This window comes from Cherax quadricarinatus, chromosome 86 (genome assembly GCF_038502225.1).
Source record: "Cherax quadricarinatus isolate ZL_2023a chromosome 86, ASM3850222v1, whole genome shotgun sequence".
In the NCBI taxonomy this organism is placed as follows: Eukaryota; Metazoa; Arthropoda; class Malacostraca; order Decapoda; family Parastacidae; genus Cherax; species Cherax quadricarinatus.
This window is the reverse complement of record NC_091377.1, coordinates 4,222,377-4,235,347: the sequence shown is the minus strand read 5'-3', so window position 1 is coordinate 4,235,347 and position 12,971 is coordinate 4,222,377. Positions and strand designations below refer to the sequence as shown.

The 12,971-nt window shown below is 35.9% G+C and overlaps 1 protein-coding gene across 1 annotated transcript; it reads left to right on the top strand.

The window, feature by feature from the left end:
- The first annotated feature begins 246 nt into the window (after window positions 1-246).
- On the top strand, window positions 247-11,537 carry Stam (signal transducing adaptor molecule). Its single transcript, XM_053797482.2, has 11 exons — window positions 247-346; window positions 2,715-2,875; window positions 3,236-3,349; window positions 4,480-4,617; window positions 5,082-5,394; window positions 5,812-5,928; window positions 6,090-6,293; window positions 6,908-7,026; window positions 8,009-8,113; window positions 9,163-9,434; window positions 10,550-11,537. Exons 1-11 carry the CDS (start codon window positions 286-288, stop codon window positions 10,722-10,724), a joined length of 1,779 nt encoding a protein of 592 aa, XP_053653457.1. The 5' UTR covers window positions 247-285; the 3' UTR covers window positions 10,725-11,537.
- The last annotated feature ends 1,434 nt before the right edge of the window (window positions 11,538-12,971 follow it).

The following is a 12,971-nucleotide window of genomic DNA, read 5'->3' as shown; positions in this document are numbered from 1 at the left end:
AATATATTTGCGGATTTCTTTTCGTTTGCTATCATAACTATCCGAATCAACTAAAACTGTCTTAAATAACTAACATTATTTTGTTTTATCTTGAATAATGAGATCTATTTATCATCGCATTTAAATTAAATAATTACGCTTGTCATTTTACAATAGAGAATACATAACAAAATTATATAATCGCGAGAAACATTAGCATAATTAAAGTCGTTCGATATATCGGACGAGGTTGGCTTATCCCAGTCACTTGATCATAACAAATCCCTCGTCACCTCGTAACATTTTATGCAACATTTACCAAAGATGGGCTTATTTTCCACTTCATCACCTTTCGACCAGATCGTCGGTAAGCTTTTGCACTTCATTTGTGAAGATGCGCGCTGTAAATGGCCTGGTTATCAGGGAAAAATGGCAATTTCTTATTCGTTTAATTTAGGCTAGCTAGTTGACAACTTGCTGTCAGGTGCAAATGACTCACAAAAGTTGTTTATTAACTTGGTTGTTAGCTCATTTTGCGTTTATTTAATAGCTTATTTAGAGCAATTAGCTTGTATGAATTTGGAGAAATGATTAATATTGTCTTTGTCACCCAGCAGTAAATAGGCACTAAATAGTCACAGTGTTTTGACTAGTGGTTTATTTTAGGTTAATTTGAGCCTAAGTTTCTATATAAAACAATTGTAAAGCTCTGAATATGTGTAATAAACATAAATAAAAACTTAGCATGAGTTAATGGAAATAAGTCACCTTGTCTAACCTATTTTTGGGTTATTCTAAGTAATTTACACATTGTTATGTATAATGACGCTTACGGGTTTAGCGCTTGGTTATGATTATAGTACTAATAATAATGTATGAAAATTGTACTTATGTGTACCTGTGCCTAAATTAACTTACTAGTAAAAGTAAGTCATATTTATTGGCTTTTTTGAGTTATCTTGAGCCGCTGACCTTTGAGAGGAAATCTAAATAGTAGTTGTCTTTATTCTTAGTGTTACAAGTTGTGATGGCTTGTATTCTTCATATATTTTTTAAAATTAATATTGTATGTTCAGCAGCTTTATAAAATTGTGTGTGTGTGTGGTGTGTGGTGTGTGTGTGTGTGTGGTGTGTGTGTGTGTGTGTGGTGTGTGTGTGTGTGTGTGTGGTGTGTGGTGTGTGTGTGTGGTGTGTGGTTGGTGTGTGGTGTGTGGTTGGTGTGTGGTGTGTGGTTGGTTTGTGTGTGTGTGTGTGTGTGTGTGGTGTGTGTGTGTGTGTGTGTGTGTGTGTGTGTGTGTGGTGTGTGTGTGTGGTTGGTGTGTGGTGTGTGGTTGGTGTGTGGTGTGTGGTTGGTGTGTGTGTGTGTGTGTGTGTGTGTGTGGTGTGTGTGTGTGTGGTGTGGTGTGGTGTGTGTGTGTGTGTGTGTGTGTGTGTGTGTTTGTGTGTGTCTGTCTGTCTGTCTGTCTGTCTGTCTGTCTGTCTGTGTGTACATAATGTGTGTGTATATATAGACATATATACACATACATACATACATACAGTACATTACATACATTCATACATTACATTACATTACATACATACATACACATACATACATACATAACATACTTACATACATACATTACATACTTATATACATTACATACATACATACATTACATACTTACATTACATACATACATTCATACATTCATACATTCATACATTACATACATTCATACATTACATACATACATTCATACATTACATACATACATTACATACATACATTCATACATTACATACATACATTCATACATTACATACATTCATACATTACATACATTACATACATACATTCATACATTACATACATTCATACATTACATACATTACATACATTCATACATTACATACATTCATACATTACATACAAACATTACATACATTCATACATTACATACAAACATTACATACATTCATACATTACATACATTCATCCATTACATACATTCATACATTACATACATTCATCCATTACATACATTCATACATTACATACATTCATCCATTACATACATTCATACATTACATACATTCATACATTACATACATTCATACATTACATACATACATTCATGCATTACATACATACATTACATACATTCATACATTACATACATTCATACATTACATACATTACATACATTCATACATTACACTACATACATTACATACATTCATACATTACATACGTTCATCACATAAATTACATTACATTTTTACCATTTATATTATATAAAAAAAATACACTGTATGTTCAGTACTACAGCATTTATTATTTCCCCAGCAGTAGTCAGGATACCAATCATCTTAGAATTTCTTGCCAGAAGGGGAATGTAACTCATGCTGTTCTGTGAAGACTTACATTGGTTTTCTGTGAATATATATGAAATATGTACGATATTTATAATCACCAAAAGCTAAAATAAAAGAAAAATCAAAGTGGTTCATCCTGATTTGGGTAACATCAACACCATTATATCCAATCCAATGGTTATATCATAACCATAGTTTTTAAAGGTCAGATGACCAAAAGCTTCAACTACGGGTCATTGTATGATTAATTCCCTTGTCAGGAAACACATGTCCTGTTTCCTGACAAACCTTACCTGACCTAACCTAACACCACTGTATAGTATCCATTGTGAGGATGGCTTAGATTCACTTGTTTTTTTCGTTTTTTTTTTCAGAAAAGGCTACAAGTGAGAAGAACACAAGTGAGGACTGGGGACAGATAATGGACATATGTGATCGTGTTAAAGAAAATAATGTTGGCCCAAGAGATTGTATCAAGTCTGTAGCAAAAAGACTTAATTCAGAGAACCCCAGGATTGTTTTACAGGCAATAACAGTAAGCATAATGCTATTTGCAGGCATGTCATTATATTGTGCAGTACTTTAGTTTTAGTTTATGAAGCAACAATGAACTTAAAAGGTAATAATGGTAGGATTACCGACAAAATGTTAGGTAGAAGGACACATGCCCCTAATGTGACATTTTATTGTGGCAATGTGCCTTGGTGGTGGTGAAGAGCTCTTAATCCAAGGAGTTTGAGCTGCTTTCCCCTCGGATCTAATCTGATTACCTCCCATTCCTCAGATGCTGAATGACCCCTATAAATTTAGAGCTTTCCAAATATAATAATAACATAATTAGAACAATTTTAATGTACTGTGTATGAAGAAATATTAAATTAAGATTACCTCTTAGCTTCTAGATGCATGTATCAACAACTGTGGCCGCAAATTTCTCCTAGAAGTAGCAAGTAGAGACTTTGAGCAAGAACTTCGGAAACATCTCACCAGTACACGAACTCATCACAAGGTAAATACTGCACGAGTTTGAATGATTTATGGTACACTGTGTTATAGTTTATGTAGTGCTGTGTCATAGTTCGTTTTTTTCTTTCTAATGATTAGGGTGTTCACATCATAGGGTACCTAATTGTTAAATTATGTACATCATATTTTGTTTTTTATCGTGGTGGGTTTGCATATACATGTATGTGGTAAATTTTGGAAAAAAAGTTACTGGAGTGCTTTGTGTTGCATTTAAATGTTGGTGCAGGCAAATATTATTTTATTATAAGGTTCATGATGAGGTAAAGGTGTTCCAGTGCTCCTTGTAATAATGGAGATGAGGATGATGGTGTGGGTGGAGATATTATGGCCAGAATGATTCTCCTGCAGGATTATGCGGATCCAACTCATCAGAGAGACGGCAATTTCTGTTGTCCTGTGTGACACTATTCCTGCAGTGGTAGTGGTGGCGGCTGAGGTGGGTTGCTATGGTGGGGACTGAGATTGTGGCTACAGTTGTTCCTGTGGTAGTGGCTGGAGTTCATATTTCACATATAACCCACACTTAGGAGAGGAAATTTTAGTAGCTGGAGTTTTTTCACTGTGAAGGTGTTGGAGGTGGCATCTACATCTGTTGCTTGTGGTGTTGCTTGAAGTTTTTCCTGTGACAGTGGCTGGTGTTTATATTTTACAAGTAAGTTGTTCTTTGGAGAGGAAACTTAATCACTTGAGCTTTTACTGTGGATGTGTTGGAAGTGGTAGCTACAGTTGTTGCTGTGATGGTGGCAGCTGCAGTGTTTGCTGCAGTTGTGGTGATGGTTGCTGTTTTTCCTGTGGTAATGATTGCTGAATTGCTGTTGTGATAACATTTGCACCTTTTACTGTCAGAGTATCTGAGGTGGTGGGTGAGTGTGAGGTAGGATGCTTGCTACAAAAAAGTAAATTATGTTATTCTTAGATGCTTAATAAATATGTATATGATTTTTTATTTTACTTTAAATTAGTGTCCTTTGCAATAGTACAGATTTTCTGTGATTTTGCTTAAGTACTCTAGGTATTAGTTTCTTCTTTTTTTTTCATTCTTTTATGCTACTGTACAGTATGGACAATTGCTTCCATTGCTGAGTAGATGAACAGTTTTTTCTTTCTCATCAGGTTTCCGAGAGACTCCGAGAAAGTTTAAAGAAATGGGCTGAGGGTGAATTTAAAGGTGACCCTCAGCTGGGTCTCATTCCAGCACTCTACAATAAGCTTAAGCAAGATGGTTATGACTTCAGTGTGCAGTCAGATTCGGTAATATCTGTGCTGCCTTCTTGTATTTTGTTTGAATTTGTGTCACAGTATGCTATACTGTATACACCTTTCATTTAAGCATTTTGTGCTTTTGATATCTTTATTTTAACATGCTGTTTAGATCTGTCATGTAATTTGAAACACACACAAATCATGCAATATTCAGACTTGAAAGTATTATACGAATTGTAGGTTTGGGGGATATGGCACTGTCTCTTTGCATCTCTTAGCCAAGTGAGGAGATATATTATGTGCTTCTTCCTTGTTCACTGTGTTCATTGAGCAGTCTGATATTGGACTTCTTCATAAATGACATTGGTGTAGTTCAGGCATATTCATTGATGAATAAAATGTAAAACAGAAGTGGCTTCTTTACAGTAGATATTTGTTATTTAAAAAAAAAAATGAACAGTATACATCAGTGTGTAAATGTTCTCAATTAATTGGTGACATTTTTATTCCAGCCCAAGAAAACAACAACAAAGTTTAGCACAGACCCTAACGTGGTACACAGTAAACAAGAAGAGGACGACATTGCTAGAGCCATTCAGTTGTCCCTTCAAGAATCTGGAGGAAATGGTTCTCCTAGCTCACAGCAGTCTTCTCGCCCAGTTTCCAGCAGTCTTTACTCATCCGCTACAGCTGCCCTGAATGCTGACACTGATTCTACCATTACCAGCACTTCACCTCCAGCCAAGGAACATCAGAAAGCTAGAGCACTCTATGATTTTGAAGCAGCTGAAGACAATGAACTCACCTTTAAAGCTGGAGAGATAGGTGGAGTACTTTAATCAAATATTTTAGTTTTGGGATCATAGGCATAGTTCTCTTAATTTGTTTATTTTATATATTTTGTTGTGAGACCTGATGAGCTGTTAGTGTGAGAAGGGTAATATTTTGTGAAAGGATTCAGGAAAACCGGTTAGCCGGACTTGACTCCTGGAAATGGGAAGTACAACGCCTGCACTTTAAAGGAGGAGTTTGGGATATTGGCAATTAGGAGGGACATCTAAATTGTCATATCTGAGTGCCTTTGCAAAGACAGTGATTATGTATGAGTGATGGTAAAAGTGTTGAATGATGATGAAAGTTTTTTCATTTTATGTTTTTCTTTTTGGGTTACCCTGCCTTGGTGGGAAATGACCAACGTGTTAAAAAAAAAAGTTATAATAAAAGTTTTTATTCTGTTTTCAGTTCTAGTTCAGGATAGCAGTGACCGGAATTGGTGGAAAGGAACAAATCATAGAGGCGAAGGCCTTTTCCCTGCTAACTTCGTTACCTTGGATCTTAATATCGAATCGGAACCATCAAGTAAGTGTAACATAAATTTAAGATTTAATAATAGTATGTCGTAGGGAGTGATTCCTTTTTGGGTTGTGCTGCCTCATTGAGAGATGACCAGTTTAAGAAAAAGAAGAAAAAGTCATTGGAAAGTTAAAGTATGCCTTTGTAATTTTTTCCCTAATCCTCAGGAACAGAGAGTGGGAAGAGAGTGTCATTCTCAGAATGTGTAGAGGTTACCGAAGTGGAAGGAGCAGGTGGTGAAGATAATCTAGAATCTGCAGAAATAACTGGGGAAATAGACGAAGAAAAGATTGACAGACTGCTCCATGTCTTGCATGAAGCTGATCCCACTGGAGAACGACCTGATCCTCAGGAACTTGCTTTTCTTGAGGGTAAGTTTTGTTAGTAGTACTTGCATTTCTTAATGGGAATCTGACTACCTACATCTAAAAACATCTACATCTACAGTGGAACCTCAAAAATCGAACTGCTCCCAACTCAACCAATTATGTAAGTGTATTTTTGTAAGTGCTTTTATATGTGTATTTTTGAGGGTCTGAAATGAACTAATCTAATTTACATTATTCCTGATAGGTATAAATTCGTTCGGTAACGGCACTCGGACAGCCTTCTAAAACAAATGATAATTTACATTGTGACACTCTCCAGACTTCAGATAACCAGATTATGCTAATAAAAAAGTGGTATTAACCTAGAGCACAGTATATGCTTCCAGACAATTCACCAAAATCCAGATTCATTGGCATTAGACAATGATTGGATAATACCTAAATTTTTGCAGTTGTCGTAATTTTGGAGATTATGTGTGCTCTTCTTTTCGTATTAGACAGAGCTGTGTCTCAGGGTAATCACATGATGACTAGTAGCTAATTTTAGTAACATTAAATTCTAGTTAAAAAAAATGAGAGAAATACTTTTTTAAGCCACATGTAAGGGAATCTCACCTATAGGCTGAGTTTTACAGAATAATCTTATCTTGTTTCAGAGCAAGTGAATGCCATGGCTCCAACGATTGATGCTGAACTTGAGCAGATTGACCGTAAACATGCACTGCTAGCTCGAATCAGTACTGATTTAGTGGATGCTCTTGGCTTATATCACCAAGTACGTTTATAGTTATGTTTTATGCAAGCATACCTTTCTTGTGTTACTGTAATTAAAAAAATATGGAAGGTAACATTTATGAAGAGATTCAGGGAAACTGGAGGTGGAAAGTACAGTGCCTGCCCTCTGAAGGAGAGGTGGAGATATGTTACAGTTTTTGAACTATAGTATCAGCATGCCTCTGGCAAGACAGTGATGGAGTGAGTGATGATGAAAGTGTTTCTTCTTTTTTGGATCACCCTGCCTTGGTGGGAAATGGCTGATGTGTTAAAAAGACAATATGCATATCAAAGCAGTAGTTGCAAATGCAATACAGTTTTATATATTACAGCATGGGGAAGTGGAACAGAATTCTTCCCCCCGTAAGCCATGTGTGTCGTAAGAGGCGACTAACATACCGGGAGCAAGGGGCTAGTAACCCCTTCTCCTGTATACATTACTAAAGTTAAAAAGAGAAACTTTCGTATTCTTTTTGGGTCACCCTGCCTCGATGGGATGTGGTCGGTTTGTTGAAAGAAGAAGAAGAAGAAGTCATGTTACAAGTGAAGTTCATTATGTTACTGATGTAGCAAAATATCTAGTTAGGAAGAAGACAAGGACAGATGCAACTGAATTGTTTCTTGAAGGATGGTTCCAACAATATATGTAGATGTGAAAATCTGCTGTGGCATGAACTAGGGATGGGCAATCTGAATAACATATTTGATGTTATGATATATAGAATAAGGATTAATAACATGCAAAAGTATTACCTCCTATTGGGTTCTATTTTAGTATTCTATCACTATTTACAAAGAACTTTATAGTATTTTTTCATAGTTGGCTTTGTTTATAAATATAGGGTAGAACACTGAAATGGGATTAAAGGGAATACAGCCAGTTTGTTAAAAAAAAACAAAAAGTTTATTCATTATTTTTATTTTTTGTATTATATTTTGCACATATTCAATTTAATATGTAATTTGATAAAATGCTGTTTCAGCTTATGCGTGATATGCCACCTACGCTGGGTGGGTACTATGTACCGAAGAACCCAGGACAGATGCCTGGCTATGCTCAGTCGCCAACACCAGGCATACCACCGCAGGTACACCACCTTATCTGGTTTTAAAGTACAGGTGCTCCTCACATTACAGTGGTTCGACTTGACAATGGTGCAATAGCAGTGCACACTCAGTAGTCGTCAAACATTTTTCTGCGTTTAATCAAATTTGCCCAAGCCCGTTATGTCAACTAATCGCCCAATTGTCTCTCTTGCTTCTGGTATTTAGTCTGGTATTTAATTAATCTCAGTAATTATTTGTTTATTTACTTATTCAGTGACTAGATATTTATTTACTTATTATATCATATTCATATTCGACTTATGATATTTTCACCTGATGGGGTTCTTCGGAATACAACCTCTTTGTAAGTCAAGGAGCACTTGTATACTTTAGTAGGAAGTGCATTACAACAGTCACATATAGAGTAGGCTGGTCTCTGGATGTGGCTTAGTACTGTTCCACTCTGGTTCCTCAACACTATTTTCTTCTGGATGTTAATCCTGCAGCTACAGGTTACAATCCCTTCAAAGGGCTTTTTACTTAAAGAATTTGAAGTTACATTAATTTCTCAAACCTGATCATCTCCCATTTCCCAGTAGCTGTATGATTCTTACAGACTTGATCCTTCCTCACGAAAATAAAAATAAAGACCACAGTTCTTCCCAAATTTCCATTGTCATTTTATTTATTAAACTTCATTACATATTCTTTGTCTTTTAAAAAAGTGAAGAGGACAATGGATATATGCATTGGGTTATCTTTCAGCAAGTAAAATATCTTAGTATGAATCATCTTGCTGATAAACCTAAACCATTTTACTTATACCATTTTTTTTTCTTTCTTTTTGGGTTTTTCATTCTTTTTGGGTCACCCTGCCTTAGTGGGAAATGGCTGATGTGTTAAAAAATAAAACTGGATATGGAGCTTTATCTTATTTTAAATTAGAAACAGTACCAGTATCCAACCTTAATGAAATATTTATGGTCACATTGGTACTTTTTTATTTGTAAGGTAATTTTAAGTATATACTGGAACATGAATGTTGTTTTTCACTCATTTAGCACTTTTTTAGTATAATAATGTTTTCCAGATGTATGGAGGACCCAATCAGTTTGTAACTTACATGGGCCCTCCTCCACCTGGCGCCCCAATAGGGCCAGTCTCTTTTCAAAACATGCCTCCGTCTTCTATGCCTGGGGCAGCACCAGTTCCTCCATCTCAGCAACAAATGAGTTCCATGCCTAGACCCAACCAACCTTTACACAATCAAGCATCTCATGGTCCTTCCATGCCAGGTCCACAGCCACCACATGGGCAAGCTATTCCTCCACCTGCAGATTTCCAGCAGATACCTCCAAATAGGTGAGTAAAATAAGCTGGTAATTGGCATGTGGTCATTTACTTAAGGCTGTTTAATTTTATATTTTATATTCATAGTTTTCAACAAATCTTACTCAACATGGTATTCTTTCCTTATAGAACAAAAAAGGCTGTTAGGTAAGACACATATGCAACAGTTAGGTATCTTTATTTCAAAATGTTTTGCTTACACAGTAGGCTTCTTCAGTCGCCTACTGTGTAGGGGAAACGTTTTGAAATAAAGATACCTAACTTGCATATGTGTCTTACCTAACATCCTGTCGGTATTTTATACCATTTTAATATTCAACAAAAAAGTCACAATACTGTGAGTAGAACAATACACAGATAACCCACACTTAGGAGATGGGACCTTATGACGTTTTGATTTGACTTGTGTGACTAATGGTCCAAGTCAGACTGAAATGTCATCATAAGTTTCTTTTTCTTGGATTATTTGTGTATTATTCTTTCCTTGTATGTATGTTTATTTTTTTTTTAACACATCGGCTGTTTCCCACTGAGGCAGGGTGACCCAGAAAGAAAGAAAAAACTTTCATCATTCTTTCACCATCAGTCATGCATAATCAGTCTTTGCAGAGGTGCTCACTTACGACAGTTTAAAATGTATGTGTATGTGTTCTTAAAATTTGGGCAAATCTTCCAATATTTCTCTTGATATTGGCTGTTTGGAGTGACATCTAAACTGACATATCTGGGTGCCTCTGTAAAGGCAGTGATATTGTGTGAATGACGGCAAAAGTGTTGAATGATGGTGAAAGTTTTTCTTTTTCAGGTCACCCTACCTCGGTGGGAGATGGCCAGTGTGATAAAAAAAAATGTTTTATCAACTGCTGTACTCTCCATATTCTAAAATTTGCTCCCAGTATTTAACTTTTCAAGTTAAAAAAAAGAAATTCTACCATTTCTTTGGGTTGTACTCTGTCTCTGTCCTTAATTCTCCTCCTCTTCCACTGCCAGTTATATCCTCTCTTGACTCTGTTCTTCTTCCTTTATAAAAACTCTCTTGTCTTTATTTACTGAAATTCTCCTTGATTATATTTAATGTGAAAGCATGTTCTGAACTTTAGCAGATAACATTTTGAACTCTATTTCAGTCATGAAGGATCAGGAGCCAGTTTGATGCCAAGCTATGGACATTTCCCTGTTTCTAGTCATTATGGACCAGTGCCTGCTCCTCCCCCCAGTGGACCCCCGGAACACTCAAATGGACCACCAAATACTTTCCCTGTCTATTCCCAGCCACAGACAGCGCAACAGCCGCTCCTATAAACTTGAGGACTAATTTTAACCACTTGTGATTTCCTTTTAGAATTTGGGAAAATGTAGAAGTTTCTTTTCATAAAGGAATTAGTCAGAGCCTTTATATTATAAACTTCATTTATGGCTCATTTTTTCCATAATAGGATTTATTAACACTTATGAGTTAACAATTTTATGGCCACATTGTACAGATATTTAATTGTTAAATTGTTTCAATCTTGTATTGTGAATGATGAAAATAACAACTTCGGAAGCATGTTGTAAAATGAAAGATTTAATAACCACAACATTATGAACAGAATGCAGTCTTAAGATATTATTTCCTGGTAATTTTATCATACCAGGGTACTTTAAAAGTATGGTACAAGTTGTTTTGTCAACCTATGAAGTTTTGTTTGGCTTTAGTGTTTATCCCTTAGGAATTTATAATTAATAAACCTGTGATGATGAGTGCTGTCGTAGATACATTTGAGGCACTGTGAGGCAGAGAAGAATAAGTGCTGCCAAATTCAAACAATAGAGAAAAATGCTTATGTGAGAGAGATCAGAGCTAAGAGGCTGAAGTTACCATACTTTGTTCTGGGGCTCTGAACCTAATTTACAGATGCAGAAGACAGTACACATTTCCAACAATGAAACATTGAGGAATTAGTTCACTTTCCCAGCTTCTGGCTGTGGTGGCGCTTAGTCTTTGCTGCCATTCAGTGCCTAAATTAACCCTTTGAGGGTCGACAGGCCCTCTCCGAAACTCGTTCTCAGGGTCGGCCAAATTTAAAAAAAAAAAAAATTATTTTCTCTTATGAAAAGATAGAGAATCTTTTCCCGATCATAAAGACACCAAAAGTTTGAAATTTGATAGAAAACTTACGGAATTATGCTCTCGCAAAGTTAGTGGTCTCGGCGATGTTTACGCATCGGCGATTTTGCCCACTTTGAGCCCCATTTTCGGCCAATTTCACTGTACTAGTCGACAAAAAACATGAATATTTCGCTAGAACTCCATTTTTTCTATCGAATGGGTGCAAGAAACCACCCATTTATGAAATTCAACTATCCAGTACAGTGGTCAGAATTTAGCAATTTTGCCAATTTCACACAAATTTCAAAAGATGCCAATTTCCGAATAGGGTCCAGAATAAACAAGAAAGACATTCCTGGCACTAAAATGACATTTCCTCTAGTCATTAGTCACGTCTCAAGGCCCCTCTTATATTCTTTTGCTTTCCACTTTGAATTTTTATTTTCACAAAAAATATAAGATTTACTGTTATGCAGACTACTGCATTAGTGTAAAAAATGGTATAAATATTATTGGTGCACTTGTGAAAGAATATTAGACTCGCCAGTTGACGTGTATTGCACGCTTGGCACGATTTGTTTACTTTTGAAGTTTGGTAAAAATCGAACATTTCTGCTACTTTGAGCTCAATTTCAAGGCACCTTTCATTGTAAAACCAGTCAAAATCATCTCAATTTCTGTAATATGTCTTCCATTCTATAAAATGAGACCAAGAAAACTAGAATACAACAATAAATACCATACGAAAATACACTGCAAAGTCGCTGATTTATTAAAAAAAAATGGTCAAAGTTTTTTTTTTCTCATTATGCACTCTGTGCTGCAGGATTTTTTTTAGACTGTGCACACTGACCACATAGACCCATTCTTTCATATGAAGGCCTACCAGCTTTCTCCCACTAGATTTGAGGCCGCTAGAATTTATGAGTACTAGTACGTCAAAAACCCCTACGCGTAAGACGTACTAGTACGACCAAAACCCTCAAAGGGTTAATTATTAATATTTGAGACACTGTTTCTGTGTGCTTATATAAAATTAGTAAAAATTTGCATTAAACCAAATCTCTAAAGGGATCACTAATGCATTTGTATGGTTTGGGGTAATATTCTGCATTCCTAGCTCAGAGAGACTAGATCTTGCCTGATACCAGTGTGTGACAACATTGTTCACCAGGCATGTGGAAGACTTGTCACTGTTGTCTTATGGCCTCACACTTTGCTTATCTATAACATGGAAAGCTGCTACTCAAAAGAATGAAGAGGGAAATTGGTTTATGTTTTAACTAATTATTTATATCAGATTCAGACAACACTAGTCTTCACTTTATTTTAAAATGTTAGTTTTAACTTCTATAATGTTTACAGATCATTAAATATTGTGTAAAGTCTTGTAACCTGAAATTATGATGCAAAGGTGTTTTGTTGACATTACTGCAAACAAGACATTAGTGTGGAGC